This window comes from Muscardinus avellanarius (assembly GCF_963383645.1).
Source record: "Muscardinus avellanarius genome assembly, chromosome: 1".
NCBI classification, from domain to species: Eukaryota; Metazoa; Chordata; class Mammalia; order Rodentia; family Gliridae; genus Muscardinus; species Muscardinus avellanarius.
This window is the reverse complement of record NC_137786.1, coordinates 156,822,748-156,833,800: the sequence shown is the minus strand read 5'-3', so window position 1 is coordinate 156,833,800 and position 11,053 is coordinate 156,822,748. Positions and strand designations below refer to the sequence as shown.

At 37.4% G+C, this 11,053-nt stretch overlaps 1 protein-coding gene across 4 annotated transcripts in view; it reads right to left on the bottom strand.

Moving 5' to 3' along the window:
- Positions 1-5,745: 5,745 nt before the first annotated feature.
- Positions 5,746-11,053, bottom strand: part of MAML2 (mastermind like transcriptional coactivator 2) — a gene marked incomplete at both ends in the record, with an annotated part of 371,839 nt that continues 366,531 nt past the window's right edge. For all 4 annotated transcript variants that reach the window (XM_080695108.1, XM_080695111.1, XM_080695110.1 and 1 more), the window contains one exon: positions 5,746-6,758. In XM_080695108.1, the coding sequence (XP_080551234.1) occupies positions 5,746-6,758 (1,013 nt within the window). The remainder of the gene's footprint in view (positions 6,759-11,053) is intronic.

The window sequence follows — 11,053 nt, the reverse complement described above, 5'->3', positions numbered from 1 at the left end:
TCTTTTCATTAAAGTATCTGTAACCCTTGGAATATTTGAAAAGATTTTTATTTTTTCTGATTAGAAAGCAATTGATATTTTTTAGAAAGTTAGATTCTCATCCTTCAGCTAAAGCTTTTGCACAGTAAGTTAGAGATATGAGAATTCTAACAGGAGATAATACTGGGACCTTAGAGATCTGATTCTCTGACCACTCCCAAACATGTAACACATTCCTTGAGGAAGGGTTCCATATTCCCATTAGAAAATGTAGCTAGCATGCACCCTGAGGAAAGAGGTAAACTTCTAGTGCCTCTCCTCTCTCTCAGCCATTGATTTGAATTCTCAGCAATGGAATTTTCTTTATTGTTCTTGTTTGGAAGAATGTGATCTGTACCTTTTAGTTTTTCTTCCAAGCAGAACTCCTTATGACTGTTATCTTGTTCTCTCTCCACCGCTGTATGTTCATGGGCAGTGCTTAAACATATTTTGGACTTACGCTTCTGGTCCATCTTACTAAGATTGTAGATAAAATACATAGGTAAAATTTGGAGTGCCTCCATACAGGGAGGTGGATGGGTCTGGATTATTAGTGAGATTCTAAATTGAAGATAAAGGAAAGCAGACATTTGCGGTTTAATTTTATATCTATTTGTGTTTATTTTTTCTAACAGGTTGACTTTCCTTTGTTAAATCACTTCTTTCTCACTCTCAGTCTATATGGTTTGTTGGTATTAATACTACCTCTGCCTACAGGGATAGGTATTGACTCAGGTCTGACCAAAATGATTGTTCACAGAAGGGTACATGTACTAGTCCAAGCCAGTGAGAGGCAAGTTAGATCTTTTAAAATGTAAACATTAATGGTTGCTTTATGTCAAACTTGGAGTTATAAGGACATCAATATGGAGCTTCTAGTGACTGATTTGCCATCAGGAGAGGACATACATTCTTGAGGATAGAGTCTATGTAGGGAAGCATAAGTGAGGGACATACAAGGACTGAGGCTTGATGACATTGGTGAGTGGATGGATCCAGCTACCCTAAACTCAGAGCCATCTTCTAGGAGCTGTAGTTGTGTTACACAATAAATTAAGCCTCTCTAAGATTTAAAAAAAATTTTCCTTCCCTCTTTCTCCCTTCTTCCCAGCAAAATGGAGAAAAAAGGAAGAAACAATAGCAGTTGGTTTCAAAAATTGAAGGCCAATATGTTTTCTTAATTTTCTTGGCACAGGGTTTTAGTTATGTTATCATTGCCAATGAAATTGATCCCAGATCACCATCTTTACTTTGTCTATTACAGGAACTTGAGAAGGATATTTAAAAAATGTTACATGGCTGTTTACAACTCACAAAAGTTTATTAATACATATCCAATTGCTTCTACTCCTTAAACTAATGGTTTTCTGCTCCCTAGTGGGCCAATATTTTCTTTATGAGATTCTATGATTTCACAGGAAAATGAGCATTTAATATTATTTTCCATTTATTGATCTTCAGGGCTTGATTTCTAGGCAGCAGGCATTTAGATGTACACTGTCTTTCTATTTGTTTACAGTCTCCTTCTGGCCTACTTATAAATCTTGCTTATGGTTTAATTTTAAGGGAGGTGGCTGCTTTGTTAGAGTTGATTGACAATCTGAAAAATTTATAAGTGTGAAGTAACTATTAGATTATTTTTTCAAAAAAGAGTTTATTGAGTCTTTTCATTTAATGTCTAGTTAGTTTTGAGACAAAAATAAATAAATCACAGAATTATTGAACTGGAAAAGAATGTAGATATATTTTAGCATCAAACCTCCTTTTTTGGGTGAAGAATCATAAAAATTGTGGATAAAATAATTTAACAACAGAAATGACTTGGGCAACCACATTGTGGGAAGAGTCTGAGTGATTCTTTTTTGCACTTACTTTTGTTTTCCCATTTCTTCTCTCAAATCTGTTTCTACTGGAGTTCATAGATGATTTTGGAATTATGTATTTCTTTATCTTTGTATATATATTATTTTTATTGATATTGATTTTGTTTACTATTTAGATTTTCAAATTTTTGACAAAGTATAAAATATCAATATTACTATAATTCCCTTAATAATTCTAATAAGAAGATAATGACATACATTTTTTTTACCTCGATATAAGGGATAATGGAACTTTAGAAATATAGCTAAATAGCAGGAGCAGAATTTGGACGGGTTTATCTTGCTTTTGACAGCAGACCATTGTTCTTAAAGTCTCCTTTATTCTCAAGAAGGACTGTGCAAATATGCTGAGTCAGGCTATGGTGACTGAGCCTGGTCTGACTAAATACCATATCACTTGTCAGGCAAATGCCCATAGGACCTGAGAATTAGGCAGGTATGTAGTAGGTGCAGTGCATCTACTGTTTTAATACAAACTGTGTGTGTGTGTGTGTGTGTGTGCATGTGTGTGCGTGTGTGTGTGTGTGTGTGTGTGTGTGTGTGTGTGTGTGTGACTGGAGATCAAATCCAAGGACATTCTACCTCTGAGCTGTACCCCCAACCCATTTAAAGATTTTTGTTTTAAAACAAGGTCTCACTAGGTTGCTATGAGTTTGCTGTGTTCCGAGGATATCCTCAAACCTACGATCCTCCTGTCTCAGCCTCCCGAGTACTGGAATTACAGGCATGTACCACCATGCCTGGCTTAATACAAACTTTTAAGTGAGTTTAAGAACATACAAATGAGAAAAATCAACATTTGGCTAGTATTATAAGTTTTCTACAGAATAAATTTACCTTTAAGTACCTATTTGCCTTTATTTCTATGGAATAAATTTGCCTTTAAGAACTATTAATGGTTCTCAGAACTTTCTGTGATGTAACAATATTGGTGGTGACTGAAAGTATGACTTCGTACAAAAAAAATCACTTCTAAACTTTTTTAAAACTATTTTTTACACATGGTATTACATACAATACAAAATAATGGTTTTACAAGTTGAAATCTTTACAGTTATGGGTACAGTTACAGTAATGCAGGTAATATTAGTGAATCACTTAGAGCAGAGTTATTTATCTTCATTGGGCTTAACACAAAGTCAGGAATGAATTATTTGCTTAAATTGCTTTCTAGTCTTTGAACTAAAAAAAAGAAGAAAAATTACTTCTACCTCCTGTATAATATGTCAAGATGATAAACAATGTCAACAATTAAGTAGTCTGGTATCTCTATAAATGGAAGATTGTATTCCAATAGCTCTTAAGTTGTAAATCTTAACCTTCTGGCTAAGGATGTCTATCAAATTGTCATTATCTCAGCTTTCAGGAAAATTACGTCATCTTTGGTAATAGGCTGCCAACAAAGAGAAACTATAGATTACACCATTTTTTCCAAAGAATTCGGTATTTTAATGAATAGCTGAATAAATAGACATTAATTATGAAATTCACATTAAGATAAAAGAAAATCCAAAACATTCTGATTGCTTTCTCTTAAATGTGATAGCTACTACAAAAACATACTATTTATGTTAGGGTAAAATAAGCTGAATTGCAGGGCTGTAATGGGAAGTGCTGGCAGATATATACAATAACATGGAGGAGCCATAAAATAAAAAATGTTTATATATACATTATTTTCCTCTATTTGCATGGAGAAACACTGCTTTATAAAATGGAAAAACACACAGTAGACCACATGCAACAAGGGCTAGTACAATGTGCACAGCAGAATAATCAAATAAGACACAAGAACTATGGATTTAATAATGAATTTGGGAGCAAGGGGAAAAAGGGAAAGGATCGAAACCTGGAATGCCTTCTTATTAAGGTTTCAGAATATAAATTTGTCTAACAAGCCTCTTGATATTTTCAAAAGTTCCCACTTGACCACGTTATGGTTTAAGTGTAGAGCTAAAAATAAACCATCATATTGTACAAAACTTTGTATATTAGCATACAAAAGGTAACAATTTACTTTTTGTATAAAATATAACCTTTTGATAGTATATTTATTTCACATATGTATAAATATAACCCAAAGAATATGTTTTAAGTATTTCTACCAAAATATTCTTTACAAAAGTTTACAAAACAAGTTATTTATATTTACAAGTTAGCACAGAAAAGATTCAGTGCCAGTGATGTTGATAATGTGTAAAGGAAGGAGAGTGCCTCTAGAAATTTTGAAGACTGGGAGAGAAATTTGCAAAGCTCTCAAAATGTGTTCTTTCAATATCAGGCTCTGTTTTCCCAGACACTTGGGAGGCTGAGGCAGGAGGATAGTGAGTTCAAGGCCATCCCAGGCAACACGATGAGGCCCCATCTCAAAAAGAAAAAAAAAAAAGTGTTCCCTTTGAACAAATATGTAAAGACTTGGTTTTTAAATAACTTCAGTTAAATTATGTTTGATATTTGAATATGTGAGTGCATACCTAGAACTCTGATACTAATACCTTTTGTTCCTCTGCAATTGGGAAAATGATAGTGATATTTTATGTCCATCCCAAACCTGCACGTCTTCCCCATTTTATAGCTCATCTTTATGTGGGGATTCAACAAACACGCTTTCTTTGATACAGTGCTCAGCCCTGAGGGAGAAAACCTGGAATATTAAGGGTCCATGGAGCATGTGGCAGGAATTCATCACATCAGGGACAGAAGACTGAACGGACCACTACTAATGGAACACAGCTTACTTAGCTCTTCACCCCAGGTAAAAAAGGATCGTCTGTGTTCCCTCTCAGTTATGCTCTAAAGTAGGTTTGTTCCTTTCATACCTGCCACTCCTGCTTATTTTGTCTCCAATCAAAACATGATACTTTTTAGTATCAGGTTTGTCCTCCAACTTCCTTTTCTTACAAGTCTCTGTCCATCAAAATAAGTAGGGAGGACAGGGCTCAATCTGACTCAACTTGGAAACAAACCAGTGGGCATCAATCACAATAAGTAATAATACTCTAGGTTATTTATGGCCAAATAAATCTCCTTTATAGAAATGTCTTATTTTTTAAAGGAAAATATGATTCAGACAGGTGTTCATCAATATTTTAGTATGGTTAGAGTAGATCTTGGTTATAACTTGGTAGGGAATGGACCTAGAAATTGTCTGTAGAAGGCAAAATCAAGTTGCGCAGTTCTACATTCTTGTTTTGTTACTAGACACGGCATTCCACTCAAGTATAGGATATGTGGGGAATCTGTAAAAGTGAAAGGTGAATCTAAGGAAGAAATTCTATAACCCACTGAATGTTCTCCAGGTTCATCAACTTTCCCTTACTTGGGGCATTGTTCAATTACTTCAAACAAACCTACAAAATTTCAATCTATCCTGCAAGCTTTAGGAAAATTAAGTGACAATACAATGAAAAAATTAAATCACATATATCTATTAGAGAAAATTAAGGAGTTTGTGGCTCATTTCTTGGAACTATTGCCTCCTCATGACATGGGTTTAAACAAGCTACATATTCTATTACTTTTCTTGTAAGGGAAAAAGGAGTTTGGGAAGCCTATTTTACACAATTAATTACACATTAACATTACACTTCAATGTGGATAAATGGGAAAGCATGTCCTGGTGTTGAGATGAGGGATCCCAATATTTTACTTTCAGGTTTGAAATTTTAAACAGGAATTGGGACCAAAATGTTTACAACTACAGTTTCTGCTTTCAATTTTTAAGCCACAGTATCTTCATCATGTACTCCACTTGGAAGTCAATAGTTTGGCCTTTACAGTGTTCTTGTAAAATACTGCCTCTTAGTGCTTGGAGTTTGTGAATCATCTCTCTGTCCTTTCTCCTTCAGGAGTTGTTCCCCAAGATTTCATCAAGATTGATGTCTTTCATCCAGTCATCATTGCCAGGCTCTGTCTTCAGTAAAGAATCAATGAAATCAGCATCACTGTTTAGGGCAGGGCCCATGTTATCAGTCTGTTGGCTGAGGAAGTCAAAAGCTAAGTCACTGCCATGGTCAGTTCCTTGAAAAGCCCTGGAACTTTGGTTGGACGAAGGAAAGTTGTTGGGTGTCAGGGATGGTGGCTGGTTCATACCTGTCCTCGACTGATTTAATGCTGTTCCTGACTGGTTCAAATTAGACAAAATCTGTGTGCTTAGCTGACTGGGTCTGAGATTCAGACCCCTAAGTGGACCCATGGCTTGTCCATTCAATGTTTGATTCATTTGGTTCATGGGTCGCATCTGCACTGCTGAAGTTAACTGGTTAGGAGGAGCCACTGCCCTCTGGGAATATTGCTGACTGCCCACTGCTTGTTGCAACGACTGGTTTGGGGTGTAGGCTGCAGGTGTACCTGTAGGGAATCGAATTCCTGTGGACTTCAGGGCTTCCTGCTGTTTGGTTGTTGCTTCTTGAGATGCCCAGTTGGGTGTTGTTGTGTTGGATGTGATCATTACATTCGGTGTTCTCTGGGTTGGCATGCTTGCCATACTGTGGGTTAAATTTGGTCTCAATTGTTGTCCATTGCCAACAGATCCAGCTCCAAAAGTGGCCACATTGTTACTGTTATTTGGCCCTAAGGTAGATGATCGTGGCATTAGAGGGTTGTTTTGATTTGTTATCAGTTGATTTGGATTTCTCTGCTGGGTCAGATTCATCCCTGAAGTGACACTATATGTGCCAGGCTGGTTACAAGGCAGATTTCCATACATCCCTATATTCTGAACTGCTGTGGACAATGAAGGCATTCTTGTCCCATGAGAAGTAGACATGAGGCTGGAATTTGGAGTTAAAATGGTGTGTGTTGAAACTGGGCTTGTCAATGCCTGGTTGGAGTTTAAACTCACTGAAGACGAACCACCTAAGAAAGAGAAGAGAATTAGATTCATTCACAACAGTAGATTATCTCCTCTGTTAATAGCAATTAAAAAAAATGATTGCCTTTGAAACTGCTTTCAGGTACAAGGACAATTTAAGAGAAATAATCATCAAACATTTTATGTAAAAGGATTAAGACAGCTTTGGGGAAGAAGTATCATCCTTTGTCTCACTCCTTGCTTAAGAGTTTACAAACTACAGAAAGAAGTCTAAAATAGAATGGATCCACTTCTGGAGGCATTTAGGGGAGAAGATAATTTAATTTTGATGTAGTTTTAGTGTGTTCCAGATCCAAAGACTACAACTTTTATTACCCAAGCTGCCATAAAATCTATGCTACTGTTTAGCCGAGGATCCAAATAAGAAAATGTAGAAAAAATCATATATGAAGCTACTAACTTACTATTTCTGACCTATGGCTTCGAAAACCATGTTCTATTGTTCTTAATTCAAGAAGCTTCCCTGAATGGCTCCCTACCCAGGATCCAACAGGTGAAGTGTCATCTATCCCCTTTGTGTGTGTGTAGGGGGGCATTTTACATCTGAGCTACATCCCCAGCCCTATTTTATTTTTTATTTTGAAACAGAATCTTGCTAACTTACTGCATGCTGGCCTTGAACCTACAATCCTCCTATCTCAACCTTTCAAATACTGTGATTACAGGCATGCACCACTTGGCCCAGCCAAAGTCTTGTGTGTGTGTGTGTGTGTGTGTGTGTGTGTGTTACTAGAGATTGAACCCAGGGGCATTCTACCTCTGAGCTACATCTCAGTGCTATTTTATTTATTTATTTATTTTTAATTTTGAAGCAGGGTCTCACTAAACTGTGGAGGGCCTCATAAATTTGCTGAAGCTGGGAAGATCTTGATCACAGATCTTGATCACAGATCTGTGATGCTCCTATCTCAGTCTCCCAAGTACTGGGATTACAAGCATGCACCATCATGCCTGGCTAAATCTTAAATCTTTAAGCATCTGGAATTTGATGTAATCCATGATCTGGTGACTATTTTTACATGTAAACCTTCTTTTTCGGAACATGTGAATACTATTGAATTTTTATTGAGTATACCACAAGCCACCTTTTCCCTCTCATGTGATGCCCCTCTGACCTTTAGCTTTTTTCTTTCTACCTTTGGCCTGCTAGCTGCAAGTCAGAACTCAAGCTCCTCTGGTAAGGTTCCCCTGATATTCCAGCCTCATCTCTCCAGCAGCAATTCTCTTCTTGAATATTTCATTTAGCACTTAGGCAATCCACAGAGCCTTAAAGTGCTAGCCAGTTACAAAGTTGCCTGACAATAACTGATCAGATATGGAATAGTGTCTAAATCACAGGCTGCTGCATTGGAAGTCACCACACAGCAGAGAGTAACTAATCAACACATTGAAATATTTCTGACTTGGGGAGGTTAAAGTCATCGTGGGAAAACATCCTGAGACGCAAAAATAAAGTGCCAGAAAGAGGCAAAAAAAAAAAAAAAGCATCTGTTATATGATAAGGTCCACAAGGGAAGGCATCTATATCTGTTTTGTTCACTGTCATATTTTCTGAGTCTAGTGGAGGACATACCATTGGTATTGGATTAATATGTTTTGAATGAATAAATTAATGAGAAATTTAAGCAAAGACAAAACTGGAATAAAGACATTCTTATGAAGTGCTTTTCCCGTATATAAAAGCAGGAAGGCCCAAAAGAATCAGAAACACTGAGAAAATGAGAGCTACACACATGTATGAACAGCAAAATGTCAGTCATAGAAATGCATGCCTGCAATTGTAACCATAGGATATCCCCTGCTGCGAGAGGGCCTCTGGCCTGGTACACAACCCGAAAGATCTCAGGCCAAATGAACATACAGAAATTGGAGTCTATTTCAATATATGTCCTTAAATAGATCACATGCTCCTACGAGGCATGAGCAGCCACTTGCGTCTGCTTGTGTCTCTGGTCTTGACATGGCCCTGCACCGTGTTGTGGTCAGGAAGTGTTTGATGAAGAGGGACCAGAATGAGGCAGGAGACACTTGAACAATAACCAAGAGTGAACAGATGCTCATGAGTTGAAGCAACATCATCTTTATATCTGAAGTTTTTGTAGCAAGGGAATTCATACTATGCAAATGCTGTGTAAAGAACCAGAGAGTTCAAAAAGTATCCCTTGTAGTCGGGCGTGGTGGTGCACGCTTATAATCCCTGCATTTGGGAGGCTGAGACAGGAAGATTGTGGCTTGAAGCCAGCCTCAGATACTACCTAGTGAGGCCCTTAGCAACTCAGTGAGACCCCGTTTCAAAATAAAAAGAATAAAAAATAGGACTGGGGGTGTAGCTTGGAGGTAGAATGCCCCTGGGTTCCCCAGGTTCGCAAGGGAAAAAAATTATCCCTGTGGTAGGTGCCTTATTTATTTAACAATATGTTCTGAGAATGTTCATGAGGAGAGTAGTATTTTTTTTAGTTGTGGAAATTAATGTGATAAAAACTGTTTCAGGTTCTTTTTGTACTTCCCTTCTAATATTAACACCTGAAAAGGGTGATTATTATTGTACCAAGATTAAAATGACCGAAAGGTTTATTTTGCATTTTTGTTGCTTATTTTACTCTCAGAAAACATGGGAAGTAAAATTTTGTAGAGCAGCAATTCTAGCCATTTATGGATCCACAGTCTAATGCAGAGGCCCCCTTCTTTGGAAGAATGCCCATGTGTACCATGCGAGACACTGGGAAATGTCAGATGCCTCCTCACCACCCATCCTCCCTGTTCTTGGAAACAGTCTTGATTTTGTAGCAATGTAATCAACTGACAAACCACATTTCCCTAGATTTTATGTTGATGCAGGGTGTGGGGGTGGGTGAGGGGGTCCTAGATGAATATATTCTGGCTAAAGTTATTAGTTTGTAGGCGTCAAAGAAGACTGATTTGAAAAGGGAATGTGACTCATTTGGGAAGCAATTATGTCTTTACCTTTCTTTCCTCTTCCTATCTTAAATGTAGATATAAAAGCTGGTAGTGTAACAGGTACAAGGAAGTCCTTGAGATGGAAGCCACGTGTTAAAGAAGATACAACAGAAACACAAAAGAATCCTGGATTCCTGGTAACACTGTGAAGCCCCCAAGTCAGCGCTAGACTACTATCCCTGGGATTCTTTTATAAGAATGAGAGAAATCCTAAATATTCATCCTGAATTTTAAAAGGGCTCCTAGCTTCTCCAAAGCTCACTCATAGGTTATGATATGAGAAGCTATGTTCCAAATAAACCATATCTTGTCTTTCAATCTCTTTAAGGACAAATAAAAAATTCTGTTTTGTTCTGAGGCAAAATAATATTAGCAAGTGAAATATATCATTCCAGATTTTAGTGGAGAAAGACAATTTGGCATATTTGAAGAAGTTTAAATAAATTAGGGCTACATATTTAAACTATACTTTATAGGACCAGAAAAAATTAATAATTAGGAGTGTTTATAGCCTCTCATTTATGAGTTCTTGGACAAATGGGGGAAGAGGCAAAGCAGAGAGAAGTTGGGAAATCCTATAGGAGAGCTTAACTTCATGAAAAAGTTTACAGAGCTTTAAGCAGAAGAGACTTGAATATATGGTTGAAAGGAAAAGGCAGAAGCAGTACAGGCTGGTTTACGGTATATTCTTTTGGAGTTCACAGTGTCAAGAAAGAGATTTTGGATGGAGAAAGCTATTGAGAAAGTTATTTAAAAGTTTTGCAGCCGGGTGTGGTATAATTCCAGTGCTTGGGAGGCTGAGACAGGAGGACAGCAATGGTTCAAAGCCAGCCTCAGCGACTTAGTGAGGCTCGCAGCAACTTAGTGAGACCCTGTTTCCAAATAAAATATAAAATGTCTGGGAGTATAGCCCGGAGGTAGAAAGCCCCTGGGTTCCACCCTCAGTACCACCAAAAAAAAAAGTTTTGTTTTGCTGGGTGTGGTGGTACATGCCTGTAATCTCAGTACTTGGGAGGCTGAGACAGGAGGATTGCACGTTTGAGACCAGTATCAGCAACTGAGCAAGATTATCAGTAACCTAGCAAGACCCTGTTTAAAAAAAAATTAATTTCTGGGTGTGGTGGTGCACACTTGTAATCCCAGCATTCTGCAACATAGTGAGACACTGTTTCAAAAATAAAGAATAAAAAATAGGGCTGGGGGTGTAGCTTGGAGGTAGAATGCCTCTGGGTTCTATCCCCAATACCTTAAAAAATCAATAATTATAATAACAATAATAATAATATGCTGGAGGTATAGCTCAGGGATAGAATGCCCTTGA